At 36.6% G+C, this 17,147-nt stretch overlaps 1 protein-coding gene and 1 long non-coding RNA gene across 4 annotated transcripts in view; both read right to left on the bottom strand.

Annotated features, from left to right (window-relative positions):
- Positions 1–1,211: 1,211 nt before the first annotated feature.
- On the bottom strand, positions 1,212–9,906 carry LOC131809966 (uncharacterized). Its single transcript, XR_009345351.1, has 2 exons — positions 7,910–9,906; positions 1,212–5,142 (listed from the first exon to the last, which is right to left on the bottom strand). It is a non-coding gene; the product is annotated as an uncharacterized LOC131809966 (long non-coding RNA).
- Positions 9,907–10,530: 624 nt separating this feature from the next.
- The window catches only part of NUCB2 (nucleobindin 2), a 49,289-nt gene continuing 42,672 nt past the window's right edge, over positions 10,531–17,147 (bottom strand). For 2 of the 3 annotated variants that reach the window (XM_059137432.1, XM_059137422.1), the window contains exons 11-14: positions 16,732–16,821; positions 11,544–11,714; positions 11,187–11,268; positions 10,531–10,645 (exon numbers count right to left, since the gene is read on the bottom strand). In XM_059137432.1, the coding sequence (XP_058993415.1) occupies positions 10,638–10,645; positions 11,187–11,268; positions 11,544–11,714; positions 16,732–16,821 (351 nt within the window). In that variant the 3' untranslated portion in view covers positions 10,531–10,637. Of the gene's footprint in view, positions 10,646–11,178; positions 11,269–11,543; positions 11,715–16,731; positions 16,822–17,147 lie in introns of those variants that run through there. The other variant, XM_059137438.1, reaches the window with a different exon arrangement.

Genomic DNA, 17,147 nt, shown 5'->3' with positions numbered 1-17,147 from the left:
TCTTGATCCTGGGGTCAAGGATAGAGTCCCATATCGGGCTCCCTGCTCAGTAGGGAGCCTGCTTCTCCCTCTTCCTGCTTCTCCCCCTGCCTGCCCCTCCCCTGCTTGTGCTTTCTCTCTGACAAATACATAAAATCTTGAAAAAACAAGACAAAAACACACAAAAAAGTCTATGTGTGTGTGTGTGTATGTGTATGTGTGCATATATATGTATGTACATATATATGTATATATCTTTAAGGATATATGGAGACACACATATATATTATCTTTAAATTTACATTCTGTACTCCCAGAACACTTTAGTCAAACATCAAAAAGCAGCCCTTAATTTCCCTTATGAACCAAAATGTGGCTTCTGACCTCCTTCAGCAAAACCTAAAATGTTCACTCAGTAATCATTATGTTTAACCATCTCCAGAACAGCTTTTAAATCATTTTGAACTACAAAGTTCAGAACACAAGTGGCAGTGCATACTATTATAATAAATGCACACACCTCTTGCCCCAGCATCTTGCATTCCAGGAGTCTCATTGATTTTTTCCTTGCCTCATTAAAAACAATGTATGTAATCTACAGAAAATCACAGACAGACCTGGACTCAAGACCCAAGTTCCAGCTATGCCACCCATGACTGTGGGACAGTTACCTCAGTTTCCACTTCTCTAAAACTGAGATGGCAAAGTCTTCCCTGCAGGGCTGTTGTAAGAATTACAGGATCAGGCAGGGTGCGAATGAAGACTTCGTGGTACTGTCAGTAACTAAGCAAATGTTTACACTCTCATATACCTGCAGAACAGCATGCAGACAGGAAAGAGCATAGAACTGGGAGGTGGGCAGGTCACCCTCACAGATACCAACTTGCTGAGGGATCTTCAGAAGGTCACAGTTTCTGAGCCACACTTTTAACAAGGGATCTACAAGGTTAGGTCCAGCTAGAGAATTCTATAATCCAACTGCTACCTCTTGGAGGGAGTCAACCTGAGAAGAAGTCCTCTCCTGGTATTACTGACATCATTAAATAACTTCCCCCAAAGGAAGTTAGTTGGTGAATCTCCATATTTACCCAGTAAACCACTCTGCAAGCCACTAGGATTTCCACTTCTATGCCACAACTGGAAGCAGGGGTTGGGTACTCCGAAATGCTGGAAAAGGAATTCCTTCTTTGGTACATGATCTCTAAGGCCCTCAGATTGTACGACTCTATAACTGTGTTTTGCAAACAACCCATTCTTTCAACATTGCCAAGTTTGTCTTTTTTCCCCAGAAAATTACACAAAATATTACATTTTTTTCCTGATTTTACTTTTAGCATAATTAAAAACAAAGCTATACAAATGAGGACAAGAATAATATTTTCTGACAAATATTGCACCGGGAGAATTTTTACAATGTAACATCAAAAAACAAATATAAATACAACAAACTTGTATAAAGTCTCTGTGTCTTCCTGATTATCAAATTAAAATCCAGTTATTTAGGTTTTTTTTTTTAGTGACCCAATTTTCTGAAGAGACCAAAAAGAATTAAGTCTAAATACACTTCAGATTAATAAAATTTCTGTCCAAACTTTAAAATTAACAGAACACTTTTGGCCACATATTTAGAAAAGGTTACATTTTTAATTCAATGTTTAAATTGAAAAAAAATTCCACAATCCCCCAAATTTAGTAATAACAAAATAAATGGTCTTTAAAATAGGATGTATATACCATCATTATTCAACGTTTTTTAAAACATAATAAATATTGATAAAATACGGATTTTGCAGCACTGGTTTCCTTCATGAAAACGAAAGGCAAAATTCTTTTCACTTTTTAATTCCAGGACACAGTTTTCTCAGAAGAGACAGAATAACTAATGGTTCCTTCCACACCTATTTTAGACATAAGCTTTCATATAAATGTACACATATTGCTCCTGAAATACGATCTTTCAATTAGAGGCATAAAAATTGGTACACAGACATTTTGAAAATTGCAAGGGCTTATTATAACCTTCATGTGTGCTAACACATCCTGGACTAACAGCTTCAAAGAAAGAAACACCTTCATTGAAAAGGGGCTCCTTCCTCCACCTCTGCTAAAGTACTGGGCCCTCCAGAGCTCTTCCATTCTCAGGCCCTGAAACTAGATGGAAAGGTGTAAAAAGAGCTATCTGGAAGTCAAGAGAGCCATCCCAAAAGAATGAAACAGTCATTCTGGGCATTAACTGGCTGAAAATTACCATTAAAATAAAATTCTTAGCCTCTACTGTATATCACATAAATCTTTTATAAATTAATCCTGTTTCAATAAAGTTACCTCTACATCTACATTAGTGGTAATACAACAGACTCCCTTGGAGAAAAGTTGAATAGTTTGGGATTGTGAGGGAAGGGCAGAATTCATTAGAAAGGCCTGATAATACACCCCAAAACCTGACGGCAGTGGTGCTAATAACTTTCTATATCACTCAGAGCTTTCTCCACTGACTCAGGAGATGATTAGAAACACAGCTGCAGGAAAGTCAGTCCAAGAATAGAAAATGGGAGCGTTCACAGAGAGAAAAGAACTTAATCAAAGCTCAGATCAGGACAGCTGGGTGGCTCAGTCTGTTGAGTCTCCAACTCTGGCTTTCCGGATCTGGTCTAGTGGGTTGTGGTCTCAAGACTGCAGGATGGAGCCACCTCAGCTCCGTGCTCAGCAGGGAGAATGCCTGGGGATTCTCTCTCTACGCCCCCTCCCGCTAAAATAAATTAATAAATCTTAAAAACAAAAAACAAACAAACAAAATATCCTCAGGTCATCTGGGCAAAAAATTATGCTACTTCTCTTCTAATCAGAGATTGCAAAATTCATGTCATGGTCTTTCTATTACAAAAAAAGAATACTTTTCTCCCCTTTTATTAACAACTGCAAGACAGAAAATGTCTGCTGGAATGCACAAAATACTTTAAAAAACTATTATTACCTAAGGAGGGCACAAAAAAGCAAAAGAATTGGACAAGGGACATTCGTCAGAGTCTGAATGTTATGTATCTGCTCCATAGCTGGTTCACTCTGTGGAAGAGGAGTCAGGAACTCTACTCATTAGTTAGAAATTTTGTTTAGGGTTAGAATTACTCTCTCCAGTACTCAGGAACCCCTCCAGGAATGACAGCAGCTTGTCCAAATAGCTCTAGAAAATCCCTCTGGAAATGACTGCCTGCTTGCCTAAATAGCTCTGCCTTTCTGCAACTATGGTTTTTCTTTTCCACAGTATCAGTCATGAATCTCAATGAAACATGCTGTAAATATCAAAGAGAGTGAAAATACACCAAAGGAAACAAGAAATGTATGTAGGATTAGAACTGAGAGTTAATCAGAAAAGAAATATTAAGATACAAACATCCATTGCTCAATACTAAAGAAGAAGAAGATGAGGGGCTCCTGGGTGGCTCAGTTATTAAGCATCTGCCTTTGGCTCAGGTCATGACCCAAGTCCTGGGATCCTTGCTCAACAGGAAGCCTGCTTCTCCCTCTCCCACTCCCCCTGCTTGTGTTCCTTCTCTGACTGTCAAAAAAATAAATAAAATTAAAAAAAAAAAAAAGATGATGATGACAGGAGTTTTAAATTGTTGTGTTTGACAAAAATCCTTCGATACTACCACAAAAATGTTTAAACAGTAAGAGGCATGGCAAATGTTTTAGAAAAGGAAAAATATCTATAAGACATCACTACACTAATAAGAAAATATTTACCTTTAAATGTCTATCTTAGTATTGCTATACCAAGAGCAGAAAGGGTAAAATTCAAAAGTAAAACAAACTCAAATCACTTTAACCACTGAAGGGTAATAGTGAACAGTAAAATAGGTAAAATAAAATCGTATAAGACAAATACAGAATACGGCACAGACTGTACATGGGTTTCATACTCTACACAGAAGGACCCTAAAATGAGGGTAGGGATTTAGTTAAATGACACATATTTTCAGATCACTAAAAATCTACATTTAAGGTGGACTAAAATTGAACAAAAATAACATTTTAATACAATGATTCATGGGAGAAAGCAAAAAGAACTAGATAGAATCTCATTTCTTCTCTCTCACTTTTAAAACACTGAGACAAGTCATAGCTTTAAAATCATGTGGATATAAATCATTACCCTTTTTAAATTTCATGGAGCAGCAAAATACAAGAATTGTAAAATAAAATATTTTAACATTTTAATGACAAGATCTATATTCATAGTCCCGGAAATCTTGGAAAATATACTTATTACTAAGAATAAAGCAAAAAGAGATAAGGAAATTTACACAGCAAAAGTCAAATCGATTGCTTGCAATAAATTATAAACACAACCAAATTTGTTTACAGGCATGCACAGCTCTGAAGTTAAATAGAAGGATAAGCTTTTAGGGAAAAATACACTTGTCAAGAGCTGGCTAACAACCAAGCTGGTATGTGGCATTCATCAGAATAGGACTAATGCCAATTAAAATGTAAACTAAAAGTTCTGCATGGAAAACTGTAGACATCTATAAACATGAAATGTAGGGTTTTTTTTCCTACATAATTCTATAGGTAATGTTGGGGGAAAATCTAAATACCTAAAATTAAATGAAAAGATTTGTTGGTTTTGCTTCGCTTTTGTCTTAATAAGGAGGCTGGCAATATTAGCCAGTAACCATAAATTCAAATTTTTCAATTTGGTGTCTTTACCACTTGCTGCTGCTGCTTGTTCTGACTCACTTCTTGGATTGTTTAAGAAAAGGGTATTAATCCATAGCAAACTACTCCTTCAAAAAATAAACTAAATGCAAGTAAGGAAAAATTGGAATCTTGATAATGACATTGTGAGGGGAAAAAAAAAAGGAAAGACAAGACCAGATTTCTCTCAAATCTTGTAAGCAAGTTGTCATTACAGTCTTTCATTCTTTCACCTGCAAGGAGCAAAAAAATACACTTTGCACTTTACTCAATTCCCCTTAGTCGCCCAATTAAAAAAAAAAAAAAAAGAACTGAAGTATTAAGTTGAGGCACTAGTGGTTAAGGGTGAAAGCAGACTTCTTCAGCAGGTTCTTCAAGAGATAATAAAAATCTCACATGAAAACGATGAAGCTCATCATCTAACTCTGGCTCTATTTCAACTTTCTTCTTCGTTGTACTGCACAGCTATAAAACAAAGATTACATTTTAGGCACTAGCCAGAATTAGGCTTGTCAAAATTTCTGCCTCAAGAAAATAGATTTGTCACTCCCCCTTTTATTAGCTAGGCTATCTTAAAAACCACATTCTCAGGAAACTGTACAATTTCTTTTATATATTTATTTCTGTGAAAAACAGATGTGGATTTAGGTTTTGGTAATAAAATCTGTTCAATTAGCATAGAAAATTATGTTGCTATAAACATACTTTGGTTAAAAAAAAATGTAGAGCCCCATATCCAATTGTTTTTTTTACCACTATTCCTAAACTGTAGTTTCTTTAAGCAAGAGTCAAATATTCTAGAGGACTTTAAAATCTAATTTTAATTATATATACCTAAGTATACCTAATTATATATATATAACATATTATATATATAATAATATGTACCTAATTATATATATATCTAAGTATAAAATGTATATGCTTCATGAAAACTCATATGTGAAACGAAACCCAAAATTACTAATACATACCAGTAGGTCAGCTAAATCAAAGAATACTGAATACCTAAAAAGTATTAGTTAGAATGGTATAGGGGCACCTGGGTGGTTCAGTTAGTTAAGCATAGGACTCTTGATTTTGGCTCAGGTAATGATCTCAGGGTCCTGAAATGGAGCCACATGATGGGCTCCACAGTCAGTGGTAAGTTTGCCTGAGATGCTCTCCCTCTCCTTCTACCCCTCCCACACTCGTGTGCGCTCTCTTTCTCTCTCTCTAAAATTAATAAGTAAATATTTTAAAAATAAAAAGAAGAGTGGTATAAATGAAACACAGGACCAATACTTTCTAACAGAGCTGTAAAGAATACTATTCGCAACTCTGTTAAGAAATAATATTCACTCATAAATGCCCAATACTCATAAGAATTGGAATTCCTTAGGTCCATAGATAAACTTGGACTAACAATTTTTTTTCCATTTTAAATATTTTTATTTATTCATTTGAGAGAGAGAGCTCAAGCAGGCAGGAGGGGAAGAATGAGCAGGGGAAGCAGACACCCAGCTCAACAGGGAACTTGACATGCAGGGCTCAATCCCAGGACCTGGAGACCCATGACCTGAGCCCAAAGCAGACACTTAACCATTTGAGCCCCTCAGGTGCTCCTCGTTTTTTAAATAATATAAATTATAAAAATTTGCTGAAAACTGTGAGGTATGTCTATGGTAATATCTACCCATTATTACTCATTCCAAAGGGTCATTTTAAGAAATGTCTCTAGGGGTGCCTGGGTGGCTCAGTGGGTTAAGCCGCTGCCTTCGGCTCGGGTCATGATCTCAGAGTCCTGGGATGGAGTCCCGCATCGGCTCTCTACTCAGCGGGGAGCCTGCTTCCTCCTCTCTCTCTGCCTGCTTGTGATCTCTGTCAAATAAATAAATAAAATCTTAAAAAAAAAAAAAAAAAGAAATGTCTCTAAATTATTCTCCAATTCTATTTTTAATTGAATATATTTGACATATAACATCATGTAAATGTAAGATGTACATGTTACTTTGATACATTTATATATTCTCATATGATTACCCTGTATCCATATTTATCAATTATGTAATCATAGTACAATACTGTTGTCTCCAATGCCTTTGTTTTTTTAAGATTTATTTATGACAAAGAGAGATAGCAAGAGAGGGAACACAAGTGCAGGGGAGCTGGAGAGGGAGAAGCAGGCTCCCCACTGAGCAGGGAGCCCGATGTGGGGCCCGATGTGGGGCTCGATCCCAGGACCCTGGGATCATGACCTGAGCCAAAGGCAAACACTTAACAACTGATCCACCCAGGCACGCCTCCAATGCCTTTCTGATTGAACCCCAGTCCACCATCTAAAAAAGTTTACCTTGGGTGAATCCCCATCTTATCAGTTTCTTGTCACAGATAAGAGTCACCAACAAAAGGATAAGCCAGATCATTTTTAAATGTTCCCTACAATTTAAACAATAGAGATAGAAATCCTCCATCTCTAAAGAAACAAGGCATTACTCTGTTGAGTGATTCTTTTGAATGTTTTTTTAAAGCTATATATAAGTAGAACTTTCCCAGATTGCTACATTTAATTTTGGGATCTGTGATTTTTTTAAAAAGATTTTATTTATTTATTTGACAGAGAGAGATCACAAGTAGGCAGAGAGGCAGGCAGAGAGAGACACGAGGAAGCAGGCTCCCTGCTGAGCAGAGAGCCCGATGCGGGACTCGATCCCAGGACCCTGAGATCATGACCTGAGCTGAAGGCAGTGGCTTAACCCACTGAACCACCCAGGCACCCGGGATCTGTGATTTAAGAAAAAAAAAAAAAAAATCTGAGATATCCTTGGAGTATGCAGTCATTATTTTTAAATTTTGTAAAAATGAGGACTAAGAGTTTTTAAAATTATTAATGTGAAGAGACACAGTGTAAAATTATGAGATGTTGGGCATCTGAGTGGTTCAGTCAGCTGAGCATCTGCCATCAGCTCAGGTCATCATCCCAGGATCCTGGACTTGGTCCTGCATCAGGCTCCCTGCTCAGTGGGGAGCCTGCTTCTCCCTTGGCCCCTTCCCTTCCCCCTGCTAGTTCTCTCAAAAATAAAGAAATAAAATCTTTAAAATTATGAGATGTTACAACAGATTAGCTCACTCAACAGCTTTAAACATGCCTTCTTGTAGTACAGAGGTAGTAAAGCTAAATACTAGGATTTCCCAGCCACCCTTGCAGCTAGAGTTCCAGATATGATTAGCCCAGTCGACCAGATGTACTCACTTGAGACTTTTGCTCAGAACCAAGTTACATGGGGAGAAAGGCAGCTCATGAGGTGTCTGTCCACTTTTGCCACCACAAATCTGAGCAGAAGTGATTCAGTTCTGGAGCTGGCAACTGTTCTCAGCTGCCTTAATCCAGCAAGAGGAGGCATCTTGAGATGGCAGGCAGCTTTTCGAATTGTTCCAGAAGCAGCAGTTTCTCTGGCAGCCCACTCTTGTGATGTAGTTCTGAGAAGCTCAGCCTAGGTTCTGCTTCATCCGCTTTCCCAAAGATTCTGTGAGCTCTCTGCACCCCTTAATCAAGCTCCTTATGTCTAACAGCTAAAGAAGATTGCATTATCTACAACCAGGAATCCTGACCTAGACAGAATTTGGTAGCTAGAAGGTACAGCTAGTAAAAGGATCTTAAATATGGAGTTAGCTTAGGTGAAGAGGCAGGGCTTTGGGCAGTGAGACCTTAATGCCACTAAGGTTAAGGTATAAAAGGAAGTAGTGGTAGAACATCTGAATACTAGCATGTGGGCTGCTTCTAACCCTCAGCAAAGTCTTACAGGAGAGATGTGACTCAGGCTAAGGCTAACAAGACATTTGGAAAGGAATATAGCTTTGCCGAGGGAATAGCTCTCTACAAAACAAATTGACAAGTCCCAAATCTGGAGCCCTGAAAAATTGGAAAAGTCAGCTAACTACCATACTGATAAGTGAAACAGTTATCAGTCAGGGTTCTAAGGAAGGTATGAAAGCATCCTCAACCTTTTTCTGCCTTTTCTTTTTCTGCCTCAACCTTTTCTCAAGAACTTTCTGTCAAGTAATGGCAGCCATCCTAAGGAAAGAAATCAGACTCAGACTGTTGCCAGCCCATCCAAGCCCAATGGTTCCAAGTGGGTACCGTTCATTTAAGACCCAAGGGGAGAGAGAGAGCACAAAAGCCAGCAAGTAAAAGATGATGTTGCTATTAAAAACTGTGTCTTGGCAAGATCTTTGTGGTTACTCATTGGAATAATTGAGAAAGACAGACCAGAAATATACTTAGTTTCTAGGAAATTTTTTTGCCAAAAACCAAAATCAAACAAATACAAACCCCAAACCTGGCCTGCAACAGCCTGTAACTATTTAAAACATGCCCAAGCCCCTAAACCCAGCAAAACAGGAAGTGGCGCCCAGCCCCCAAGATCAGCACCCTTTCCCCTGACCACTCAGATGTATCCCTGAAAATTAATGGACAAGAAAAACTTCCTGGAAGGCAGCGCCAAGGGCCCCTGAGGACATTCGACAAGGGAGTTCCTCCCACAAAAGTGAATCAGGGGTTGCCTGATGCAAAAATCAAGGAATACATTCACAGACTGAGCAGAGACACCTTGTTATTTTTGCCAAGCAGTACCTTTTAAGTGTTATGGATTGGGGGTTGCTATTTTCCCCTCTTTTGAAAGATCGATTTTATTGCCGTTATCCTGTACCTATCCCACCATTATGCATTTGGTACTCATGAGGCAGACACCTTGTTTAGCCTGTAGATGGGCAGAACAATAGATCTATAGACTAACCTGATAGTGGGGACTATACAAGGATATTATGGTCTTTGAGCCATATGCAATAATGGATTGGATGTGGCAGATTTCCTTTTGGGGCAGGAGAAGTGAGTGTTTTCTATGTTTCCGAAGAGTGTACACAGAAATATAGGTAGCCAATAAAGCTGTATGGATTAGAACTGAAAGTTGTGTACGAAACATAACCTCCTTCTTCTTTAGTTAAAGATCCTAACTTTTAGCTGGTTCCAATGCCACAAGGATTTCTCTGATTCCCTAGCAGCGATATGACCAATGAGATGTAAGTTAAAATCTGTGGTTCTCCAGGAACACTCAGTCCAGGAAGCCTGTGCAACTGGGGAGAAGCTCCTTTTCCTCCTCTTGCCCACTGCCTCCAAAAGCAATCTTGGACAGTGAGAATGAGGTAACTTGAGGACAAAAACCATGTACTGAGGATAGCAGAGGAGAGAGTTAGGAACCTGATACCACCTACCTCCAGATTTCCTTTATGGAAGAGGGAAGAATTCCTATTTAGTTTAAAACACTGTTATCTTTGGTTTTTCTGGGTTTGTTTGTTTGTTTGTTTGTTTTTGTAGCAGAACCTGATCTTAATAGAATAGAAAGCAAATATATGAACCCAAAAATGACCTGAAGTGGTAGCAAAAGCTCTTCAGTAGAAGAATTTCTAGCAGGTAAGGTTGCTGGAAATAGGAAGAAGTTACCAAGAAACACTGGGGGAAAGTGTGGTCTTCTCAGAAGAATTATTAACAACAAAGAGACTTTTATCAAGAGAGGGGATAATAAGCACCTGTAAAAGACTATCTTTATGACTAAGTGATGACAATATAAATTTACTTTAAAAGCAGTACAGAAATTTCTCACTTAAACAGTTACTGATAGTTTCATTAAATAATGGGATAATTATGGCCACTGAATTAAATCATTAAAGGAGAACAAATTAAAAAGGAGAGAGGTATGAAAGTGAGAGCAGATACTGAGTTTGTATTCTTCCTGGTTATGGTGGACTTTAAGCCTTAAATATCTGTGTCCTGAAAAGATGTGTTCTCATTTAAAAAGTATCTTCCTTTATTCCATATATGCTTTAAAGTATTTATTGAGCAGAAAAAAAAAGGAAGGGCAGTAAAAAGATGACACAGATGTTAATTTAACAGTTTTCTCCCAAGTTCTGGTGGACTTCGGACTTTAAATGTCTGTTTGGAAAAAAAAAAAAGTTATCATTTTAAAGGTATCTCCCTTTCTTCTGAATCTTCACATATATATATATATATATATATATATATATACATACACACACACACATACATATACACACACATATATATTATGTATGTGTGTATATATATAAAATATCTGTATGTATTATATATATAAAGCATTTTAAAATACACTTAGCTAATCATAGATTACAATTAACATGTTCACTAACAATATTGATAACTGATTAGAAAGAATTGTGAATAAGGTTGAAATAAATCATTTCACCATAAATACAGCTATCAAATTAAATAGCTTTTGAAATGAGCTGATGCATAGACATTTTGGAAGGCTCATTTCTGTATGTTTTTCTGTACTACATTTTTCTGTAGTACAAGTTGTGCTCTTTCCCCAAATATATAGTAAATACCATAGATATTAATGATTTGAAATTACATTTGTAATAAACACAGATTTCAACTTATTCAATATTCTTATTTCCTTAAACAAAAGAAAAAAAATAATAAAGTTACATACGTGGCTGGAACTTCAATTCTCCACCAGGCCCTGATGGAGAAATTTCTTGTTGTAATTTTTTTTGTTCCATCTGCTGTACAACCTAGTGCATGGAAAAAGAATGTCTTAAAAGTAAGTATTCTTTTATTTTCTCATGACCTTTGACAAACCACAACAAACTAATTGAAAAGTGTTTTCTAAAATGAGATATTCAAACTCTAAAATTTAGATTAATATGCAACAAAGCAGTTTTTAAAATACTAAAATTTAAAATAATATAGCTAATAGGACATTGAAATATTATATTACAAAAAACACATGCGTTTAGCACAGCACCTAAAATTCCTTTTAATGCCACAGTCATTGTATAAATACCACCTGATGATATTCCAGCTTCTGAGCCTCAAGTTGGTCATGCTGACGCTGAAGCTCTTCCTTTTGTTTCTGAAGTTCATCTGCCTTTTTCTTAAGTTCATTTTCTTGTAAGGAGATAAGATTTTCATATTCTTTCAGTTCTTCCTCTGTGAAGAGCTGTTGCTGATCCAATGTCTAAAAGGAAAAAAAAAAATGGGAAACAAAATGAGGAAAGAATAATCTTGGATGTCCAATAGGGTTTAATTCAGCTTGAAAATTCTATGATTAGCAAAGTATAAGAAAGAGTATCTATCATAATATAGCTTTCAGTAAGGGGAAATAAGAAAACATATTTATGCATTTATTTGAGCAAAAGGAAAAATCCAAGGCTAATGAAATTGATTACCTATAGAACAATGAAGAGAACTGGGTAGAAAGGACAGAGAGAATGCAGGAAAAGAAATCATATTTCTCTGAATACAACTTTTTCATACAGGTTTGATTTTTAGAAATTTGTCAGTGTTTCATACACTCAAGAAAAGAGAAGAAAGAAAATTCACAAGGACAGGAAAACCCAAACTGACTATAAACAAAAGAAAATAAATCATACTTTTATTTTAAGTGAATAAACAGAAGGGAGAAAAAAGAACTAACCAACAAACTTTGGGTCACAGTATTCAGACTACATGCTCAGGTTAAAAACAACAACAAAAATCTAAACAAATAATAAATTCCTTTTTGCAGAGTTTAGCAATCTGAAACACTGTATACATTCTAGGATTGAGGAAATAAGTGGAATAATATTGTGGAAAATAGGAGCCAGGTTTCATATGAAATATGGAAAAGAGGAAGAGATAGGATGTTGTACTGGCATTGGACTGAAATTTAAGAAGGTATCAGTGTGCACTCACTAAGTTTATGTTTTGTTTTGTTTTTTAAGGATTTTATTTATTTACTTGAGAGAGAGAGTGAGTGAGCATGGGTGGGGGAGGGACAAAGGGAGGAGAAGCAGACTCCATGCTGAGTAGTGTGCCCCACACTGGGCTCTGTCCCAGGACCCTGTCCTCAGGTCATCCTGAGCCAAAGGCAGACACCTAACCTACTGAGCCACCCAGAAGCCCCAATGAGTTCATCAAGTTTTATATATATTGGTACCTAAATACACCAAGATGAATATGAATGTATCTGTGTATGTGTATAATTTGCGCATATACAGACACACATAATACAAATTTAAATATATATGTATATATATATATATAAATACACACACACACACATTTAGATGTTTTTTAAATTACCCAACTCTGTTATCTGACAAAGTCTAGAAGCAAAGACTCCCTGGTAACAAGAAACACATCCAGTGCCCAAATCCTAGTCTGTGATAACGATCTCCACTAAAAGGGACCAGTGTTGCTCAACATCCCAGAGGTGGGATGGAGAAAGAACGAGATGAGCCTTGAACATCTTATGATGCTAAAAAGTAAGAAAGTCCTCAAAGAATGATAGGAGACATGCCAAAAGGATATAAAAGCCAGTCTGAAGGAACTCCCAGCCAAATCTGGGGCAATTTGGGCATCGAAATAAATCAGGATAGTAAGGATTCATTTTTTTTCTTTTTTTAATTTTTTTATTTTTTAAGGATTCATTTTTGAATCAAGTAAGGGGATGGGAGTGGGTTGGGAGAAGGGATAGCTCTTCCTTATTGTAGAAAGCCAACTGATAAATATGGAAGGAATGATGGTTAGAAAATCACCATTTGTCAATAGTCATTGTAATAATGGATTCTGGCAAGATTTATCAGTGAATGCTAAAATTAGTAGATAATGAATCTCAAAGTATGCCCTCGAAGACTTTTTTTTTAAAACAGTGGTAATGGTGGTAATGCAATTCTTTTGAAAAATACTTCTATAAAATATATCAACTGCCCTAAAAAGATTCCCTTGGTCTTATTGGTGCTACATTGAGAATCCATCCTACAAAATAACCTTAAACACATAAAAAGCTTTATATAAAAATGTGTTTATAGCAGCACAATCTTTTTTAAAATAAACAGTAAAAGAATGGGTGTCTGTTCCTGAGAAAACAGTCAAGCACTTCCATAACTATTAAAGTAATGCTTAAAATTCGTATTTCCAAATACTTTAGATATGATGTCGAGTAATTTTTTTTTTTTTTTTAATTCTGACTTCTGATTCTGGCAGTATGGTGGGTTAGACAAGGTACTATTTAAATTACAAAAGAAAAAATAGGAAACATGATAGGCACCATCTTAACCAAATAATCAAAATTAATATTGTCAGTTATGAAAATAATCAGCAGCATATGCTTCATGATATGATGCACTCTGCATCACTTTGGTGGTATTTCTACCAAAAGCAGGAGTCCTAAAGAAACAGCAGACTGACTCAAACTGAGGGATATCCTACAAAATTATTGGTCTATACTCTTTAGAAATATGGATGCCATGAGATACAAAGACTCAGGAACTGTTTCAGATTAAAGGAGATTAGGAAGACATTACAACTAAATTCAGTATGATCCTGGATTTTCTTTTGTTTTAAAGGACAGTATTAGGAAAATTAACAAAAAATCTCGATCAAGTCTAGAGACTGGAGAAGAGTTTTCTGCGTGTAGCTATCACAGATAATTTTACCATGATTATGCAAGATAAATCCTTGTTTGCAAAAAATACACACTCAAGTTTTTAAGGTTAAAGCAGCACTGTGTGCAACTAACTCTCAAAAACATGATATATATTATATATAAATACATATAGGGCGCCTGGGTGGCTCAGTGGGTTAAGCCGCTGCCTTCGGCTCAGGTCATGATCTCAGGGTCCTGGGATCGAGGCCCGCATCGGGCTCTCTGCTCAGCAGGGAGCCTGCTTCCTCTTCTCTCTCTGCCTGCTTGTGATCTCTGTCAAATAAATAAATAAAATCTTTAAAAAAAATACATATATACATAGATTAAAAATAGAGAAAGAGATAAAGAGAATAACTGTAGTAAAATGGGAAATCTAGGGGAAGGGTATTCAAGAATTCCTTAGTCTATTTTTTTTTTTTTTTAGGATTTTATTTATTTATTTGACAGAGAGAGATCACAAGTAGGCAGAGAGGCAGGCAGAGAGAGAGAGAGAAGAGAGAGAGAGAGAGAGAGGAGGAAGCAGACTCCCTGCTGAGCAGAGAGCCCGATGTGGTGCTCCACCCCAGGACCCTGAGATCATGACCTGAGCCTAAGGCAGAGGCTTACCCCACTGAGCCAACGAGACGCCCCTCCTTGTCTATTCTTATAACTCTTTTGTAAATCTAAAATTATATTAAAATGAAAAGAAAGTATGTAATTACCTATTGATCTAGTTCACCAGAAGAAATAAATGGAATGAATGTTCAAATATCTTAGCATTCTTCTTCTTCACCAAAGTCCAGAAATATTACAAATGTCAGAAAAAAAACAGGACCAAAAAAAATATGATTTCTTTAATCTCAAACTACGCTGATCAACAGTCATCCTGGGACTATCCTTGATTGAGCACCAAAAACTTTCATACCCCAGGGAACTCCTCAGCACAGGCTGTACCAGAACAGTTGGTCACCCTATCTCAAACTATTTTCTGGACAAATGGATCCACAGATTAAAAATCTAATTGAGGGGCACCTGGGTGGCTCAGTAGGTTAAAGCCTCTGCCTTTGGCGCAAGTCATGATCTCAGGGTCCTGAGATCAAGCCCCACATCAGGCTCCCTGCTTGGCGGGAAGCCCTGCTTCCTCCCCCACCCTCTGCCTGCCTCTCTGCCTAGTTGTGATCACTGTCTGTCAAATCAATAAATAAAATCTTTAAAAAAAAAAAAAAGAGAGAAAGAAATAGTAATCTTTATATTTTGTATAGAAAATGACAACTTTTTTTTCAAACTCTTCCAGTTGCTACCTCTCAACTATTCTCTTTAAAATGTGTATGCACAAAAAAAAAAATGTGTATTCACAGTAAACTATGGAATATACTGGTATGCCTTTCTGGGGCATTTCAACAAAATATTTTTAGAAACTAAAAATGGTCATAAACCTTGAGAATAGTTTTATTCTTAGGAATTAATCCCAGGGAAATTATAGATACCCAAAGATGTAAGAGTTGTCATAGTGTTAATTACTACAGTAAAAAAATTGGGAATTGACCCAAGTGGCTAAATCTGTTCCAATGGTTATATAAATTATGCTATAATCACAAAACTGCATGCTAAGGAAACATTTCTAAACTCTGTCTTTTAAAGAATGACATCATGAAATACTGCTAACATTAAAAAACACAGAATTTCTCAAACATACAAAGACATTCATACAGTATGATGCCATAAGACTATAAAGACAGGAGGGGGTGCCTGGGTGGCTCAGTAGGTTAAGCCTGACTTCCACTCAGGTCATGGTCTTAGGGTCCTGGGATTGAGTTGCATGGGCTCCAAGCTCAGCAGGGAGTCTGCTTGTCCCTCAGCCTCTACCTCTGCCCCTCCTACTGCTCGTGCTCTCTCTCAAATAAATACATAAAAATATTTAAAAATATACATAGAGATATAGGAGTTTATGTGTACATGTAAATTAAAAATGGGACAGGGGTGCCTGGGTGATTAAGTTGGTTGAGGACCCGGCTCTTGATTTTGGCTCAGGTTATGATCTCAGGGTGATAAAATCAAGCCCTACATCAAACTCCATGCTGGGTATGGAGCCTGCTCAAGATTCTCTCCCTCTCCTTCAGCTCCTCCCCCTCATTTGCTCTCTCTCTCTCTCTTTCAAAGAGTAATTAATTAATTAAAGTAAAATAAAATAAAAATGGGGCAGTATACTCTATATTGTGTGCTATACATGCATACACTAAAGATACAAACAATTCCAAATTGGCATAACACAATGCATAAATTAAGTATCTTCCTCTGAAAGGTAGAATTACAGGTAACTTCTAATTTATTCTTTCAATGTATCTATATTTCTAATTTTTAAGAATGAACACTATTTTACCTTTAGAAAAAAGTAAAATTTTAAAAAGACTGCTAATTAGATGTAACATGATTACAAATAAGAGGTCAATTGCCACAAGTTTTACAAAAAGTTACATTCATTATTTTATACTGATATTTTATCTAAAAGCCAAGATAGTAAGGCTCTACATTCAAACATAATGGAAAATAAAAATTAAAAATAGAATGAACTGTTGTATAATTTCACCTCCCAGCTATCTGGCTCCAAGAATTCCTTTTTTTCTGTAGCTTTCAAAAACTCGTCCAGAGTCACTAATCGGTCTTTGTTAGCATCAACCTGGTTAAAAAAAAAAAAAAAGTATATATAAAATAAAGTAACTCTCATATCACTAGAAATTGTCTTCTAATAGTTGCTACTACACAAACATACAGCAATTAAGGCTAACGCAGCATCCACAGAAACGGAGGGATGGGGTAGGGGGTGAAAGTCAGAACACTGAATATTATATTAGAATCCAAATATAGATATTGCTATCTTCTGTATTATTCAGATTTGAAAATACAGTGAGATATCTATACACCTAATACTCAAAAGATCACCATGCTTGAGGCTGCTGATCTGACTGGCTAAACTATTATGGTCTTCTTCCCTCACCACACCAT

Source organism: Mustela lutreola, chromosome 1 (assembly GCF_030435805.1).
Source record: "Mustela lutreola isolate mMusLut2 chromosome 1, mMusLut2.pri, whole genome shotgun sequence".
NCBI lineage: Eukaryota > Metazoa > Chordata > Mammalia > Carnivora > Mustelidae > Mustela > Mustela lutreola.
This window is presented reverse-complemented; position numbering and strand designations above follow the sequence as displayed.